Source organism: Nematolebias whitei, chromosome 5 (assembly GCF_014905685.2).
Source record: "Nematolebias whitei isolate Nwh7 chromosome 5, NemWhi1, whole genome shotgun sequence".
In the NCBI taxonomy this organism is placed as follows: domain Eukaryota; kingdom Metazoa; phylum Chordata; class Actinopteri; order Cyprinodontiformes; family Rivulidae; genus Nematolebias; species Nematolebias whitei.
The window spans coordinates 16,948,080-16,967,184 of record NC_056502.1 but is presented as its reverse complement, the minus strand read 5'-3'; the positions used below and the strand labels follow the sequence as shown (position 1 = coordinate 16,967,184).

At 42.5% G+C, this 19,105-nt stretch overlaps 1 protein-coding gene across 1 annotated transcript in view; it reads left to right on the top strand.

Annotated features, from left to right (window-relative positions):
- LOC119409729 (regulation of nuclear pre-mRNA domain-containing protein 2) overlaps positions 1-19,105 on the top strand; it is a 43,479-nt gene that overhangs the window by 12,861 nt on the left and 11,513 nt on the right. Inside the window, exons 2-3 of the mRNA XM_037676630.1 lie at positions 18,330-18,459; positions 18,585-18,862. Coding sequence (XP_037532558.1) covers positions 18,330-18,459; positions 18,585-18,862 — 408 coding nt within the window. The remainder of the gene's footprint in view (positions 1-18,329; positions 18,460-18,584; positions 18,863-19,105) is intronic.

The following is a 19,105-nucleotide window of genomic DNA, read 5'->3' as shown; positions in this document are numbered from 1 at the left end:
GACTGTATCCTACAAGTTTTTCCTAATAAAAAGTAAAAATAATATGTAGCTAATGTTTGGCAAAGAGCAAGTTATCAAAGTTTAACATATTTTCAATAAAATACCTGAAAAATTATTTTTGAAATTAATTTTTTTGTTGTTGTTTTTTTCAATTTTCAAAAGGCCAAATGTATCTCCAATTATAGAATCCCCCATATGCAGATATCCATCGTCACAATAGGTCTTTGTTGACTCACAGTGGAGACACTGGTGACATAAACCCTGTTCGCATGGGATTAGTTTTACCTAGGGATGACATGTAATAAAAAGCAGACGTTGGGGAGTAATTTATTTATGTGGCGCATTCGCACAGGATAACCAAAGCCTGAGATTTAGCTGAAATTTACCGACCCCTTCCGGATATGATGTTAACATGCTGCGTTGTCATGACCGGGCCGGGCCGGTCTCAGGCTTTGATGTGATTTTAAGAATTGGCACAAAGAAAACTAAATACCATACCACTTTATTTATAAAGCACTTAAAACAGCGACAAGGCCAACCAAAGTGCTGTACAGACGGAACAACAGCTAACACATAAAGCAAAATACAAAATGAGGTAAATCAGAATATAGACATAAAAACGATGCAGATAATTACACAAACCAGTGTGGAGCATACAGGATCAAAAATAAGAATGTCCAATATAAAATTGTGTTAATCTACTTGTTGAGGAGGAGGCAGGTCCAACCGGCCGGTTTAAGAGGTAAAAAAAAAAGGCCACATTAAGCTCCATGGACAGCTGTCACCAGCCGTGCATCCGCTAACCCGCCGGTTGAAATGGACTTGCGACATGTCCAGGGTGTCCCCTGCCTCTCGCACAGTGATGGCTGGACATGGAATCCAAAATCCTGCTAATGATCTTTGAATGAACTTTAGTTCACTGAGTGAGAGTTCTGTGATGAGTTGAACTCAAAGCAGTCTGCTCCTCAGATAAATAATGTTAAATTATTATTTTTATATATGAATATTTCTGTTCAGTGCCCTGAGATGACTTGTGTTGTGACTTGGTGCTATATAAATGAACTGATTTAAATCTGATGAACCACATCCTACAAAAACATTTATATTTAAAATTCCATATTTTTCTTCATCATTTCAATGATCAATGTTATTTCTCACCTTACTGACTTTGTCTATAAAATAAGAGAAAAAGTTGGCAATCCTCATTTTGAAGAGATGGGAACAATCAAACAGTGATCAGACATTTAAAGTGTAATTCTTATTTTGTGATTTGTACATCTGTGTGTTAGAATAAAGTTGAACCAAAGGCTCTGCTTTAAACATGTTTGAGGGAAATATTCCTGAGAGATCCAGTAATTTTGTCTTTTTATGACTTTTCAGCTGAGTTAACTTTAACAGATTATTTAATAAAGTCAAAGTGTAAACAGGATTTCATGATAAAGCTGGCATTGTTGATTTGTTTTTATTCTTCACATATATATATATATATATATATATATATATATATATATATATATAATATAATATAATATAATATAATATAATTTTTTTTTATTTTATTATTATTATTTTTTTAATATATATACATACATAAAATGTACAAAAAAATGTTTCCACCCTCCGTCCCGGACTCCTGGTCCTCCCGCCTGCCAGGATTTGGAATCCGGCCTTTGTGAGCATGTGAGGCCGGGGCTTGAGGTCTGACCTCGCGTGTTTCAACGGGTTGACAGCTCTTATGATCCTCTGCGATGACTCCGCTCGCTTGAATTTTGTCGTCGGTTACCAAACACAAAAAACGCCTGGATTTCAGCATTAAACACGGTGTTGTCATTATTGTTTTTAAAATCTTAAAAATAGATCCAGCTGCTGCTCCGCGTTCCGTAGTGGGGCTACCTAGAGATCAAAGCCAGGATGTCTTTAAACTTTTTAAATTTTAATGAAAGGAAAGCCCTGAGACTTTTGTTGTGACTTGGCGCTATATAAATTAACTGAACTGAATTCAAAATCAGAATTAGGGATGCACCGATCCACATTTTTTTTTACTTACGGTCCCGATATCTAAAACTAAATATTGGCCGATACCGATCCAGTTCCGATATCATCATCATCATCATTATTGATTTTATATGAGGCTGTAATAATCTCCTCTCAAGTACAGTTTGTACAAATATATGCATGCATGTCCAAAAAGGTAACTTGAGGTAAGTTTTATTAATGTTGGATAAGTTTTAAAGTTAAAATTAAATTCTACTAACACAAAACATGTTTTTTTATTTTTTTATTCCTAGCTTTAAAGTGGATATTAAAGTGATTAGTGATTGTTTAAAATTATTATATCTTTTTAAATAAGGGGCAGATATAAGATTTTTCTTCTTCCTGTACTCTTTTCATTTAATGTTTTGTTTTTGATGAATTTGTTTTGTTTCTTTTAAATGAATGAATAAGTTAATTAAATTAAATAAAATGTTAAATGGCTTTAAACATCTGCTAAGTTCATGGCATAAACCAACAGATATGGTCCTGTTTTTAGTTATTTACATCACTTTATAACGTAGCTGTTTTTGTTTCGTGTGTGTGCATATCCATCCATCCATCCATCCATTATCTTTCCCCGCTTATTCCATTTTGGGTCACGGGGGTCACTGGTGCCCATGTCCAGCAATCACTGTGCGAGGGGCGGGGTACACCCTGGACGGGTCGCAAGTCCATCACAGGGCCACATAGAGACAAACGACACAAACAACCATTCACACCTAGGGACAATTTAGAGTTACCAATCAGCCTAACATGCATGTTTTTGGTCTGTGGGAGGAAACTGGAGTACCCGGAGAAAACCCACGCATGCACGGAGAGAACATGCAAACTCCACCCAGAAAGGCCCCCGGACCGGGGTTTGAACCAAGGACCTGCTCTCTGAGAGGCAGCAGCTCTACCAGTTGCGCCACCATGCTGCGTGTGTGTGTGTGTATGTATATATATATATATATATATTTTTTTTTTTTTCTTGTAATTTTCAAATCATATGTTTTGTTATGATTGTCTACTGTTGTACTGATAAATATTTCCTGGAGGGTAAACAATATCTTGGCTGCAAGCATCAAGCTGTGAAATCCTTCGTTTTCTACAACCGATAGCGGTTTGTCATTAATTATGATGAAGTTTAGCAACTTCTCGGTAAACATTTGAGCTCCGGGGCTTCAGCGATGCCTTCTTCTTGTTCAATCTGCAGCAAGCAGTCTGATTTCAGTCAGCCGCTTTCAGTCTGCCCCTCCTCCGACACGGACAGACTGAGCGTGGCTGACCAAAATCAGAGTGCCTTCTCTGGACTGAACAAAATAACAGACCGTTGAAGCCCCGGAGCTCGAATGTCCATCGTAAAACTAACTTTACCGCGGTTTAATGTGGTGCTATGGCTCTGCAGACATTGCACGTTGCTGTCTTGTTCTGTGGTGTTTCTACTGTAAAATACTTCCACACGGCAGACATGTTTCAATGAAATATTGGTTAGCGGTTAGCCACAATGCTGCTAACTCAGTTCTCATGTTGTAGCTGGCTGCAAACTATATGAAATGGATTTCTTGAATGTGAGGCGGGTCTTATTACTTTGGGTTCATGAGACACGCCTCCGTTCAGGAAATCCATTCCATAGTTTGAAGCCAACGTGCAGCGCAACCACAGACATGCATCATGGATCGAAAATGTCGGCAGGTTGGATCAGAAAATCCGATACGTAAATTATGCTGGTATCTGAGCCCGATACGGATACAGGATCGTATCGATTCCATCCCTAATCAGAATAGGCTTTATTGTCATTGTACTGAGATACAGTGAGATTATGTTCGTACAGTCGTCCGAAAGATGGGCGGAGTGCTCGTTGCTGCTGCTACAGGAGCGCGGCCTCTTATCCTTTATCAGGATACTTTTTTAGATATAAAAATGCTAAAGGCCATGAGGATGGATAGTGTGGTATTACAAAAAACATCTCTTCACATCTTGTCCCATCAGGACATGATTTAAGACATCAAAAATCTTGACCAGCAAGCACATTTATAAAGACATTACATATGCATTTGACGTCAAGACAGTGAAATTTTTCTGTGACGCACTTCCAGATAGTCCATAGTCCTGATAAGTTCTTGGGGGGTGCGATAGACTAAGCTTTTTCCTTAGTTTACCCATGTCCCAAGAGAAATTTGATAATCTGCCTGTTTCCAAGACCAAATGGGGGAGTCAGATTCAGATAAGCCACAATTGTTGATTTTCTTTTGGCAGACTGTATTTTTCTTGTCAGAATTGAGTCTTGCTGGTACTTTCCAGATCTAAAATGGCCAGATTTATGGGTATTCCACTGATCTGTGCTATGAGCCGCATTCAAGGTAATCTCCGACATGCTGGCGAGTCCTAGAAGCCGCAGGTGGCCTGCAATTCTCACAAATTGCTTCTATCTTACGGTTTAGCTCGTAAATCTGCTGATTTTGAGTACTCTTAGAACGAACCAAACCTTCACACAGACTTGACAGTTTTGTCATGGCCGAAACCGCTGCCAATGTCGTCCTCAAAAGCCGATAACATAGGAACCCGCTGATGCCAAAAAGCAGAAACCCTGCTATCGTTATTCCAATCATATAAGCGTCTTTGGCATCCTCCTCAGACAGAACTGAAAAACATATCAGCTCCCACACCCCCCATGGGTCCATGACGTATCCTTCAGTGTGAGTCTCAGTGTTACATGAGGGTTCTCCAGAACCCTGTCGTTTTGTTGAAAATATTTTGTCGATTGCGTTGAAAGTCCAGCTCACCAAATCCATAATAGTATTTTTCGTTCGGAAGATGTGTAACAGGAGCTCCGAGACACAGACAAGAGAACAAAAGCAGGAGGAAGAGGAGAACAGTGGAGGGAGAGGAAAAGGCATCCGCCTTGACTGAGAGCAGAATTTAATTGAACTGAACTGAAAACAGAAGTTATGGTGTTTGGTTCTAGTGGCGCCTGTGAACCTTGCCCTATTGATCTGAGAACAGTTTCTAACTTGGGTTTTAAAATAGACAGTGATTTTAAATTAGATTCCCAAATTGGAGTGGTTTTTGAGGCCAGTTTTTATCACCTCAGACAGCTGGCTAAGGTAAAGCCCATCCTCACAAAACTGCAGCTGGAAACGTTAATCCATGCCTTTGTCACATCTTGGCTGGATTACTATAATGCTCTTTACCTTTGAGACAGTCAGTCCTCCTTCACACGTCTCCATTTGGTTCAGACCGCTGCTGTTTGGTTTCTAATATGTCTGGTGTTTTACCTGCCTGCGTGCTGAAACCATGTGACCCGTTACAGCCAATACCGAAACTTGACACAGAAAAAAGAGTGACGTTTCAATCCATACACCGACGGTGTAGTTCGGTGAGTGCCATTTAAGAATCTCTGTTTGGTACTCAGCCCTAGATGTTCATGTTCGGCTGATGTTGTTTCAAGTGCATTAACAAGTTAGACGTTTTGCCTGCGGAAGATCCAATCTCCGTGAAACGTCGACACACAGCTTTGGATTTGAACTTGTCTTTTCACAAGAAAGCCATAATGTTCCCAAACTGGACACTACAACAAGATGCTAGGCTGCTAATGCAATGAGATGCTAGTTTGCTAATGCTACACGTGCTGCAGTATAATAGCTCCATGCTGAAACACGCTTAGGAAGTTCCGCGGCGCATAATCTCTCGTTAATAAAATTTAATGAGTGAAAACATAACCAAAATGGTACGCACATGGACCGAACCGAACATGCTGTACTGAAACTGTTCAGTACACCCACGTGTACCGTTGCACCAGTACTTACCACTGGCTGTAGCTTTATGGCAAAACTCCATTATTTAAAGATATAAATCGATTAGGCACAGAGCATAAAGTTTCTTTATATGCAGATGACATGCTTTTGTATATTGTATATGTCAAATCCTCTCACTAGCATTCCCGAGTTACTTATGCCCCTTTTGCACTGCTCCTACTCAGCCCCAACTCTGCTCAGCCCTGCTCAGATCAGCCTGATTTGCACTGCACTTCAGGATGGGTTCTGGAGGCGTGTCCATAATCCAAAATCCTTATAATGAACTTTTAATTAACTTTAGTTCACTGAGTGAGAGTTCTGCAATGAGTTAAATTCAAAGCAGTCTGCTCCTCAGATAAGTAATGTTAATTTTGTTTTAATATAAATGTTTCTGTTAACTTATTTTATATATGAATATTCCTGTTCAGTGTCCTGAGACGACTTCTGTTGTGACCTGGCGCTAGGAATGCACGATATAAACGTTATACGGTAGAAACGATAGACATTTAGCCTACGATAGAGATCTGTCTTCTACCGGCTAACCGCAGTAATGCTGTGTCTGATGTAAAATCAGAGTTGTCAGTTTAATCGTTACTTTTTTTAGTTGAAAACTGTGTAAGTGGTGTTCAAGTGTAAAATCAGAGCTGTCAGATTTAATTGTTACTTTTTTTAGTTGAAAACTGTGCGCAAGTGGCGTTAGTCTTTTCTTCGAGGGCTAAGTAGCGAAGCTACAAGCTAACTACGCCCGGCTTGCCGTAGTGTTGTCATATTCTGACGCATGTGCAACACGCTGTGTTCCGTCGAAAGTTTTTGTTTTTTTTCCATCAAAAGTTAAAGTAAGCGTTGGTCATCTTTAGAGAAACCTGCTCTCTGATCTGTGAAAGAACGCTGTGCTGTGTGATTTTACTGCGAGACCCTCTGGTCAAAGCCACAGACTCATTTTGTGTCAGCTCTCCATTAAAGCGGAAGGAGTCGCCCACTAGAGGTTTGGAGGGTGAAGTGTTTCTGTGTAAAATGCTTCTCTGTTGCTGTTCATTTCTTAAGTAAGACCGGAAACTGTTAAGAGTTAACAACATATTTTTTTAGTTTAAAACATATGGCTAAAACTACATTTGATATCTTTTGCACTGTTTTGCACTACAAGAAATAAGCCTAATACTTTGTTTATTATTTAAAAACTCTCTGGACCTAGTAGTGGAATTTTCTTAATTCAAAATATATGATGGCAAAAGAACACCCTATGTTTTTTTTTTTTTTTTTAGCAAGTTTTATACCAAAAACATATCGCAATATATATCATTATCGCCACCCTTCATAATACATATCGTGATATGAATTTTATGCCATTCCTACATGGCGCTATATAAATAAACTGAATTGAATTAAATCTGATGAACCAGATTCTACAAAAACATTTATATTTAAATATCCTGATGCATGCTCAATAATCTAGGTAGAAAAATCTAAAAAAAAGTTCAATCTGATCCTCTGGACATTAAAAAAACAAAACAAAAAAATGTAGAAACATTTCGTCTTTCATCCGAAAGACTTCCTCAGTCTGAGGTGCTGTATTCAGCTCAGTCTTATAAATAGCACCTTCTCAGAGTGAATCAACCAGTTTTGCTGCTGACCACCAAAACCAGCTGCTCACATAATCAAGAAGGACCATCAGCCTAACGATGGATCATTAGCACACTGATGGCTGTTTACTATTCACAGGAGGCTTACTATTCACTCAGCCTTGTCATTTCTTGACATGATATGGGCTGACATGGTGATATGGCGTATTTTCGGTGATTTAAACTTTAAATCATTGGACTCTTTAGCATAACATTTTTCACACAAAGCTTTTAATTAAAAAAAAATCCGTAAACAAGTTCTCAGCTTCTTTTTGTAGAGAATAACGTTGGGTTACTTAACGCTGGTGAAGATTCTCAGGCTACTTAACGTAACCCCGGTTCTTTGATAACAGTGTGAGGTGTTTCACTATGGGAAACGCTCCAGCGTAACCATCTACGGAAGTTCCGATGACATTACGTCTGTCAAAGACAGACCGGTTGAGCTGTGCTCAGGGCTCCACCCCTACCATGACACCACAGTCAACCGACCACCTCTTACTCATTCTAAGATGGTTTCTTTCCGTGACCATGCAAGGAGGGAAGTGTTGGTGAAACACCTCACTCTGTTATCAAAGAACCGGGGTTATTTTAAGTAATCTAACATTCTTCATCTAACTTCGTTTGGTGTTCACTATGGGAAATATGGCCCACTCCCGTATTGCCAAAAAAAAAAAAAAAGCCCCGAAGCCAACAACTATCCTAAACCCGGACTAAGAAGGCTGCAAAGTACTGGTATTGCATGAGCTAGGGATGGCTGAGCCACATTCAGCCTGTAAAAACGTACAAACGTATGCGGTGTGGCCCAGCTAGCTGTTGCACAAATATCTTGGACTGATACTCCTCGAAACAGGGCCCATGATGTGGCCATGCTCCTGGTAGAATGGGCTCTCATCCCAGACGGGGGCTCTGTACCCCTACATCTGCAACAGAGACTAATTGTCTCCACAATCCAATGTGCCAGCCTCTGGCGTGAAACTGGTTTCCGTTTATGAGTTGAGGCCTAAGAAACAAACAGTTGGTCTGACTTCCTGAAGTCAGCTGTCCTGTCAACATATGCTTTCAGTGACGGCACAGGACACAAGGGGTTAATGTTTCGCTCCATTTCAGAGGAGAATGGAGGAGGATGGAAAGCTAACAGCTCTACTGAACAACATCTGTACACGGAATCCATCACCTTAGGCACAAACGCTGGATTGGGCCTCAGACACACCTTGGAGAACCCAGGTGCCCACTGCAAGCAGGAAGGGCTGATAGATAAAGCGTGTAACTCACTCACCCTTTTAGCTGTAGTTAAAGCTGAAAGCAGGGCAGTCTTAAAAGAAAGAAATTTCATCCCTGCTCCCTCCACAGGTTCAAAGGGATGATTACGGAGGGCTTCCAGCACCAGTGAGAGATCCCACAAAGGTACCAGAGGCCTAGAGACCGGCAGCTTACGTCGTGCCCCTTTCATGAAGCAACACACTAATGGGTGCTGTCCAATGGATTTGTTGCCAAAACCAACGTGACAAGCTGAAATAGCTTCCAAATAAACTTTGATAGTGGAAAAAGCCTTCCCTTTTTCCAGTAGATTCTGTAAAAAACAGAGCACATCCACAAGAGCACTGGAAGGGAATGGCATGCCTCTCCCCACACCATTCTTCAAAAACTCACCATTTGCTACTATACACATAACATGTAGAGGGGGCCCTCACGCTCTGAATTGTATTAATGACCCCTGGGGGAAGACCAGCTAGATTTAGATTCCACCTTTCACGGGCCAGGCCCAGAGAGCCATGCGGTCTGGGTGGGGGTGATAAATTTCTCTCCTGGCTTGGGACAGAAGGTCCCTGTGAACAGGAAGAGGCCATGGTTCCCCTGACAGCATCTGAATAATTTCTGCCACCAGGGCTTGGATGGCCACCATGAGACCACCAAAATTAAAGACCGGCCCTGTTCTCTCACTCTGCTCAATGTGGGAGAAATCAGGCTGAGAGATGGGAATGCATATAGCAACACGTTTGGCCACGGGTGAGCTAGAGCGTTCACCCCTAGTGGAATATCTGCGTCTGACAGGGAGAAAACATGGGGCAGTGGGTGTTTTCCCATGAGGTTAAGAGATCTACGGCGGCCCTGCCATATCTCTGCCAGATCTGCCCCACCACCTGAGGGTGGAGCTGCCACTCTCCATACAGAGGGTTGCCCCTGGACAACAGATCTGCTCCTCTGTTCAGGATCCCTGCCACATGAGTTGCCCGGACTGACAGGAGTCTGGTGCTGTTCCATAAGATAACTCTTGGGCCAGTCTATGCAGCTGCTGGGATCGTGTCCCGCCCTGACGATTGATGTAAGCAACCACCGTTGAATTATCTGTCTTCACTAAGACATGACGGTCCTTTAAATGGGGAAGAAAATGCTTTAAAGCTAGGCAATCTGCCTGCAGTTCCAGCACATTTATGTGAAGGCGTGACATTGTCTGTGACCACACACCGTTCACTGTCCTGCCCATCATCGTGCCCCCCCCCCCCATCCTCTTAGGGATGCATCTGTTGTGATGATGTTTATGTTTATGCCCCCGCCGCCATTTACATCGCAGAGTGAAAGTATCTGCAACATGTATGATGGCTTTGCATCCATGGAGGGACCCAGTGGTTTTCAGCACTGGAGTTCAGCTGCAGGAGTGTGTGAGCACAGGCAGGTTTCCTCTTCTGTCAATTTTCTCCTTTTCACTGGAGGTGGAAAAGGTGGGGTTGTTGGGTCGTCCGCTTTTTCTTGCCCTCGCTGGGGTGGGATGGACGTTTCCTGGCAGCTGCTGCTGCGAAGGAGTGCTTGCCCCAAGGCCTTGGGTTTTCTCCTTTAATTTGCTGGTTTAGGTGACCAGCTGCTTGTCTAGGTGTGCTAGAACCACCCTGCTGCCACCTTGCTGCTGCAAACCCGGGTCTTGGACCCTGAGCTAGGTGGGGGTTCAATTTGCATTGCAAGCAGAGGTTAAAAGCCTCACCCTATTGTTTTCTAAGGTTGCTTGTCTCCCTCATCTTCTCCAAGGCTGGGCCGAAGAAATCTTTGGTCGGGTCGTAGGCTGCGTCCATCACCTCTGCTTTCTGGGAGTCCCCCAGGCCTGCTTGTTTGCTGACAACAGTGTGACAACATTAAGAGAACACACAGACTGTCCAGCATATGTGTACATTTTCTGATAAATTGACGCAGTGTGGCGGTCCGATTTAGCTGGGAGAGAAATATTAGTAGAGGCTGAAACTGACTCTCGGTTGGGGTGGAGGTGGTATGCCACTGAGGGCTCCACCACTGGGGATTTGGTCAGCCCCAACTCCTCCATCCCCTGTATTTCCAGCTTGGAGCAGCCCTTGGTGGGGAGCCTGCTCCTAAAAGGGCTTGACCAGTAACTTCTCATTTTCCTCATACAAGCTGGGACAGCTGGTAAAAGCTGTTTGTTTGGCGTGGAGGCTGGTGGGAGCCTCTTACCATCATACTGATCTCGTTCTGCCCCCACTGCGTCTTGGGTTGCAGGCCAGGGGATGTTCAGCTTGAATGCTGCTCTTCTGCAGACATCATACAGGTCACTGTCCACCAGAGGTGCAGCACCAGCCACACTGGGTGGCCTCGAGTGTGGGACCGGGAAAGTAGAGTCATCCTCCTCTTCCTCCATCTTGTCCATGTTGAGGAGGTCCGAGTTAGCGTCACCCTCAATCTCCTCCTGACCTGTTTCAAAGCCCCCTCCATCTACCAGTCCATCGAAGAGTGGTGGCATGACCGGGGACTCTTCTTCCATGTCCGCCCAGCACGTGGTGGCTCGCGGCTGATGGCCGTCACCTGTTACTGTGGTTGCGGACAGGCACGGGTTCTGGCTGTTCATGACTGCCACTCTCAGCCTCCTTTCTAGGATTTTTTTCTGGCATGGAGGAGCAGTGTTAACATGCCTGACGGTTCGCCAGTGACGTTTGTGCGTGTTTAGCGCCCATGCATATTATGCATATTGGGTGAGGGTCCCTGCCCGAAATGGAAGCCCCGCATGACGAGGGGCACGGGCGGGAAACAGCCTCTTTAGCCTTAGGTTCTGACCCTTTGGTGGGGGTGGGTGCCATAGCCATAATGATAAGGGAATTAGTTTGTCATGACACGTTAACAGTTCGTTGCTAAAGCTAACCGCGGGGTTAAAACCAGGCTAACTGCTAGGCTAAACGCTCGTCATAACATGTTAGCTGTAATGGAAAACCCCTAAAGGTACCAAGCTAATGCTACCTCTAAGGAAAGCTAGCTCGCCTTGACGCGTTGGCTTGTGTTACACTTGCAACCACTCGATTATCTAAAACTGAGCAGTAAGCTCGCCTTGATGCTGTCACTGCTCCCAAATGTAACAAAGTTACTTCTTGCGAAGCACCAACTTACTCAACACGGTTCGAGCTGACGCCAGGAACTGCGTTCATCAACGTACTCCTTTACGGGACGCCTGAGAACTGTTTAGCAGCTAACCTAGCTAGCCTGACTGTGCTGAGGGAGCTTGTTGTAGTTTCTCACGGGAAGAAAACGAGAATGAGTAGGAGGTGGTCGGTTGACTGTGGTGTCATGGTGGGGATGGAGCCCTGAGCACAGCTCAACCGGTCTGTCTTTGACAGACGTAATGTCATTGGAACTTCCGTAGATGGTCACGCTGGAGTGTTTCCCATAGTGAAACACCGAACAAAGTTAGAAAAAACAACAACTTTTTACACAAAGGCACGAGTTTCAACTGTGAATTTGGAGCTCGACAATACGGGAGGTTTATTCCCGATGTTTGCCTTTTAGCTTCGCTCGTGGCTTAGTTTTTCAGCTTATCTGCTTTTAACCATCCAAAAATGCGATTTTGGATGGTTAAAATAGATTTTATAGAGGAAAGAGAAAGGAAGGGGTCATTGAAGAGCATCGTAGTTGAGCCGTGTCTTCAGTAGAAAGACACACGAAACGATAAAGCCGGTAAATGAAAATGAGGTTGATAATTTTCATTAATCATGCAATTAATTGATTTATTGTTTATCGCGACAGGCCTAGCTACCTCCGTAGTCATAGCTTTTTAGTTTGCTCCAAACAAGATTAAAAGCAAAATCAACTGGACTTTATTTGTAACTGAAGACGTTTCGCTTCTCATCTAAGGAGCTTTCTCAATTCAAAGAACAGAGCGTAGGGTTAGTTATAAATCTGAGCTAAGCCAGATACTTGGGCTGGGCGATATCTCGATATTTTTATAATATCGAGGTAATTTCATTTGCAATATAAGATGAGACTATACAGATATAAACGATATAGTGTTATACTGTACTTGAAAATCCACCTACTGTCTTCTCTTTCTCCCACATGGCCCCTCCTTCTCCCTCCTTGAATAAAAACCCAGCCCCTCAGCCACGCGCACTCCCCCCCCCTTTCCTGATTCTCCAGGAGGTGGGTGGGAGACGTTTAGCACAACAAGTAAACACAGGAGATATATGAAGAGCAGCTTGGCTGCTGAGCAATAAGAAAAACAATTGCTGTTCTTTCGGAGATGGTTTGGATTAAAATTGTTAGATGAGCAGCATGTAAGTGGAGTATGAAGCATGTGTGAAACTACAGCTGCAGGTCCGACTGTTGACTTCAGCCTCCTTCCATGAAACAAACCACGGGTCGAAACTCATTTAGCCGTACTGTGCCTTATGAGAGGAACAGTGAAGTGTTAACGACATTAACAAAGCAGCATCTTATCATATCGCTAAAGACGTTGTCCCAGTCTCAACTGTGGAATAAGACGGCTAATTCATTAGCCATCTTGTTCCACAGTTGAGGCTGTGACTGTGTCTTTAGCTAAATGATAAGATGCTGCTTTATTAATGTTCCAACATCTCACTGTTCCTCTTAAGACACAGCACGGCTAATGAGTTTTGACCCATGGTTTGTCTCAGGGAAGGTGGCCGAAGTCTGTCGGACCTGCACCTGCAGTTCTCACATGCTTACTAACGTCGTGAAGGCGGCACAGCTGAATAGGATTATTATTTAGTATATGTAAATAATGGTCTAAAAAATAAACTATGTAATATATGTAGTTTATTTTTAAAACATTTATTTTATACAGTTACAGCTGTTTAGTATATGTACCTGTGTGACAGTTGGGACAAAGTTTTGTCTCCGAAATATTCATCCATCCATCCATTTTCTTCCGCTGGGTTGCGGGGGTAGCAGCCTAAGTAGGGAGGCCCAGACTTCCCTCTCCCCAGCCACTTGGTCCAGCTCCTCCGGGGGAATCCCGAGGCGTTCCCAGGCCATCCAAGAAACATAGTCCCTCCAGCGTGTCCTGGGTCTTTCTCTGGGTCTCCTCCCAGTGGGACGTGTCTCAGAAATATATTTTTGTTATTACTTTATGGGAAAAAATTGAGACAAATGTTGTACAGGTCCTTCTCAAAAAATTAGCATATTGTGATAAAGGTCATTATTTTCCATAATGTAATGATAAAAATGAAATGACTGATGATTATGGCATACAGCTCATGAAAACCCAAAATGCCTGTCCCAAAAAATTAGCATATTTCATCCCACCAATGAAAGACAAGTGTTTTTAATACAAAAAACGCCAACCTTCAAATAATCATGTTCAGTTATGCACTCAATACTTGGTCGGGAATCCTTTTGCATGAATGACTGCTTCAATGTGGCGTGGCATGGAGGCAATCAGCCTGTGGCACTGCTGAGGTGTTATGGAGGCCCAGGATGCTTCGATAGCGGCCTTGAGCTCATCCAGAGTGTTGGGTCTTGCATCTCTCAACTTTCTCTTCACAATATCCCACAGGTTCTCTATAGGGTTCAGGTCAGGAGAGTTGGCAGGCCAATTGAGCACAGTAATACCATGGTCAGTAAACCATTTACCAGTGGTTTTGGCACTGTGAGCAGGTGCCAGGTCGTGCTGAAAAATGAAATCTTCATCTCCATAAAGCTTTTCAGCAGATGGAAGCATGAAGTGCTCCAAAATCTCCTGATAGCTAGCTGCATTGACCCTGCCCTTGATAAAACACAGTGGACCAACACCAGCAGCTGACATGGCACCCCAGACCATCACTCATTGTGGGTGCTTCACACTGGACTTCTGGCATTTTGGCATTTCCTTCTCCCCAGTCTGCCTCCAGACTCTGGCACCTTGATTTCCGAATGACATGCAAAATTTGCTTTCATTCAAAAAAAGTACTTTGGACCACTGAGCAACAGTCCAGTGCTGCTTCTCTGTAGCCCAGGTCAGGCGCTTCTGCCGCTGTTTCTGGTTCAAAAGTGGCTTGACCTGGGGAATGCGGCACCTGTAGCCCATTTCCTGCACACGCCTGTGCACGGTGGCTCTGGATGTTTCTACTCCAGACTCAGTCCACTGCTTCCGCAGGTCCCCCAAGGTCTGGAATCGGCCCTTCTCCACAATCCTCCTCAGGGTCCGGTCACCTCTTCTCGTTGTGCAGCGTTTTCTGCCACACTTTTCCCTTCCCACAGAATTCCCATTGAGGTGCCTTGATACAGCACTCTGGGAACAGCCTATTCGTTCAGCAATTTCTTTCTGTGTCTTACCCTCTTGCTTGAGGGTGTCAATGATGGCCTTCTGGACAGCAGTCATGTCAGCAGTCTTACCCATGATTGCGGTTTTGAGTAATGAACAAGGCTGGGAGTTTTTAAAAGCCTCGGGAATCTTTTGCAGGTGTTTAGAGTTACATCGTTGATTCAGATGGTTAGGTTAATAGCTTGTTTAGAGAACCTTTTCATGATATATCCTGATGCATGCTCAATAATCCAGGTAGAAAAATCTAAAAAAGTTAAATCTGGTCCTCTGGACATTCACAAAAAAAGGAAACGAAGCAAAACAACAAAAAAAATGTAGAAACGTTTCGTCTCTCATCTGAGAGACTTCCTCAGTCTGAGGAGCTGTATTCAGCTCAGTCTCTTAAATAGCACCGTCTCTGAGTGGATCAACCAGTTTTGCTGCTGACAACCAAAACCAGCTGATCACATGCTCAAGAAGGACCATCAGCCTAACAATGGATCATTAGCACACTGATGGCTGTTTACTGTTCACAGAGGGCTGAGTGATACTAGCAATCACAGCATTGTAAGAGGGGGACAGTTGAACCCGGAGGCCTCCACCCCTGTTTAACGATGGACGATTTCTTTTCACAAAGATGGCCTCCTTTACTCCTCTCTCAAACCATCGTTCCTCTCTGTCCAGGATGTGAACATCTTCATCCCTGAAAGAGTGACCGCTGGCCTGGAGATGAGTGTAGACCGCAGAGTCCTGGCCTGATGATGTTGATCTTCTGTGCTGGGCCATCCTTTTGGCCAGTGGCTGTTTTGTTTCCCCGATTTAAGACTGATCACAGCCCTCCTGACACTGAACAGCATACACAATATTACTCTGTTTGTGCCGGGGGACTGGATCTTTGGGATGAACCAGTCTTTGCCGTAATGTATTTTGGGGTTTAAAAGCCACTGGGACGTTATGTTTAGAAAATAAACGTTTCAGTTTCTCTGATACTCCCTCAACATATGGAATGACCACTGGTCTGGGTCTGGGTTCCTCCTTTTCACCTGATGGCTGACTGGAGTCCTGTTTGGGTTTCTTCTCTGCTTTCAGGAAGGCCCAGTTAGGATATCCACATTGCTCTAGAGCCTGTCTTGTGTGGGATTTCTCCTTCTGCCTGGCTCCTGAGCTAGTGGGGACGCTGTCTGCTCTGTGATACAGAGTCCTGATGACTCCTAACTTGTGCTCCAAAGGGTGATGGGAGTCAAACTGCAAATACTGGTCTGTGTGTGTGGGTTTGCGGTACACCTCAGTTTGCAAATGTCCTCTATCAGAGACTGAGACCTCACAGTCCAAGAAAACCTACCTGCCATTTTTTACATCTTCTCGTGTGAACTTGATGTATTTATCCACAGAGTTGATGTGGTCAGTAAAATGTTGGACTACCTGAAATTTGAGTTTAACCCAGGTGTCGTCAACATACCTGAACCAATGGCTTGGTGGTGTCCCTGAAAAGGACGTCAAGGCTCTCTTTTCTACCTCCTTCATGTACAGGTTGGCAACAATAGGAGAAACTGGAGACCCCATAGCACACCCATGTTTCTGCCTATAATATTGCTCCCCATATGTGAAGTAGGTTGACTGCAGGTACAGTTTCAAGAGTTGACACAGTTGTTCTGTGGAAAGCGTGGTCCTGCTGCTCAGAGTGGTGTCTGATTTTAATCTTAAACTGACCACCTCTACAGCATCATCAACAGGAATGCACGTAAAGAGTGATGTGACATCAAAAGAGACCATTGTTTCATCAGTCTCCATGATGACATCCCTCACCTTATCCACAAAGTCCATGGTGTTCTGTATGTGGTGTTCTGAGCTGCCAACTAAAGGGATGAGTACAGACGCCAGATATTTGGAAACATTGTAAGTGACAGAGTTAATCATGCTAACCATTGGTTTTAAAGGTACACCTTGTTTGTGGATTTTAGGTAAACCATACAGACTAGGTGTGGCCTCCCCTGGGTACAGTCTGTGGTACAGAAAACGGTCAATAGCCTTGTCCTGCTCCAAAATTTTCAGGCAATCTATTAACTTTTTCTTGTAACCACTTCCTGGATCTCTTTTCATAGGTTCATAAGTGTTTAAGTCACTAAGGAACACCAACATCAGAGGAACAGAAGCATTTCATCTAATGAAAATATTATTTACAACACTTGAAAATCCCATCAAATTTAAAACTAGTGGATGGATGGACAGATTTTTTTCACCAAGCCTACACTGAGATTAAAAAGCTGCTCTGCATAATGCATTGACAGCACACATGCAAATACATTAAATATGTAAAAATCCTGTGACATAAAAACAACCTAAAAACACACAACTAATTATTAGATAATTAACTCATCCTAACACACTCCTCCATAAGTAAAATTAAAGGTTGGTCTGCAACCTGCTAGGAATTAGATTGTGTTACAGCATGATTAATGTAAAGAAGAGAGTAACATTATACATTTTTGGGACCTTTTTGATATTTAGGGTTTTCTATTCTGTCCTGTTGAGTTGCTGTTAAGCCAGGATCTTGGCAAATTAAAAATAATTGTCTGTACAGTATTTTGGCCTTACAGCAGATTTATAAAGTCTCAATTGTTTAATAAACCTCAAGCGTTCTGTGTTAAATAATAATATATAATGCATTTTTTGCATATTGTTGTTTAATCACCAATTATAATATTTATTATAATAAATATTACAACATTTGTTGGTCACTGGTGAGGCATTTTTGTGGTGTTTTGAATAATTCTAATGATGGTGTAACACCACCTTTGACTCTCGCAGCATGTAGGAGCTTTTTGTGAAAAGTAGTAGGTCATCTAAAAATGAGCAGTCTGTTCCTTAAATTGTCATCATTAAACAGTGTTGATACGCGTTACCCAGCAGGAGTTGTTTGTTTAAACCATATAAACACATAAATCATATAATGTTTACCAGCTTCATTAAAAAAATGCCTTTATAACAAAACTGTATAAAAATCAATAATAAATTGTGGATATTTATGTAGAGCAACAAAGCGATTGTTCAGTCTTAAATAGTACATGTAAATATATAAACAAGTAAAGTTTTAAATTTTAAATAATGCACTGTTATCAGTATTATTATCCTAGTATTAATAGTTTATATGCACATTTGTTATTACTACCGGTATAAGGCTAATTTTTCATGGGTTTCTTTAGTTGTTTATTAATTACGTTGTGTGTATAGAGAACGTTTGAATAAAGTAGGAGAGTTACGTGTAGAATCGTGTAACAAAGCAGACAACAAAAAAGTCCCAAAAAACAAACTGACGAGAAATTATTAGATGTTGCATGTATTTTAAGTTTGCAGTTTAACCAATTCACTTCTTATTTATCCTTTTTTTAAAAGCTGACAACAATCATCGTTTGAATCTGTTCTACCTTGCCAATGATGTGATTCAAAACTGCAAAAGAAAAAATGCCATCGTGTTTCGTACAGCCTTCTCTGAAGCGCTCCCAAATGCAGTTCAGCTCATCAAGTGAGTATCTTTCTATTCAGCTTTGTTCTATACAATTTTCCCTTTCTTTAAATGTAGAATATAAACGAAATGGTTCTGCGTCTGCTACTAATGACATGTGCACGTGATGCTGTCTGTTTGGATAGAGATGCGAAAGTCTGCAAATCAGTGGAAAGGATTTTTACAATTTGGGAGGAGAGGAGCGTGTATCCTGAAGAGGTGATTGCAAAGCTCAAAGCCAGCTTGAACAAAAAGGAGAAGGAGCGAGAGAAGAATAAAGAGAAGGAGCGAGAGAAGAATAAAGAGAAGGAGCGAGAGAAGCAAAAAGAGAAGGAGCGAGAGAAGCAAAAAGAGAAGGAGCGAGAGAAGCAGAAGGAAAAAGAAAAGGCGAAAGAGAAGCAGAAAGAAAAGGAGGCGCCTTCTGGTAATGGTCAACTTTTCATGTTATTTCAGAGGTTTTATGTTTGTCGACTCAAAGAAGCTTTACAGAGGCGCTTAAATTTTTTTTTCAATCTTTCAAATTTTTGATGCATCTAAAAACAAACGTTGCGTTCACCGTTTTAATTTCTTCCTGCTTTGGCTTCTAAACTTGCGCATCTTTTTCATGAAATAGAGCGTATTCACGCCAAGTTTAAAAGTGCAGGAGATGGCACGAGGGCGTCCCCAT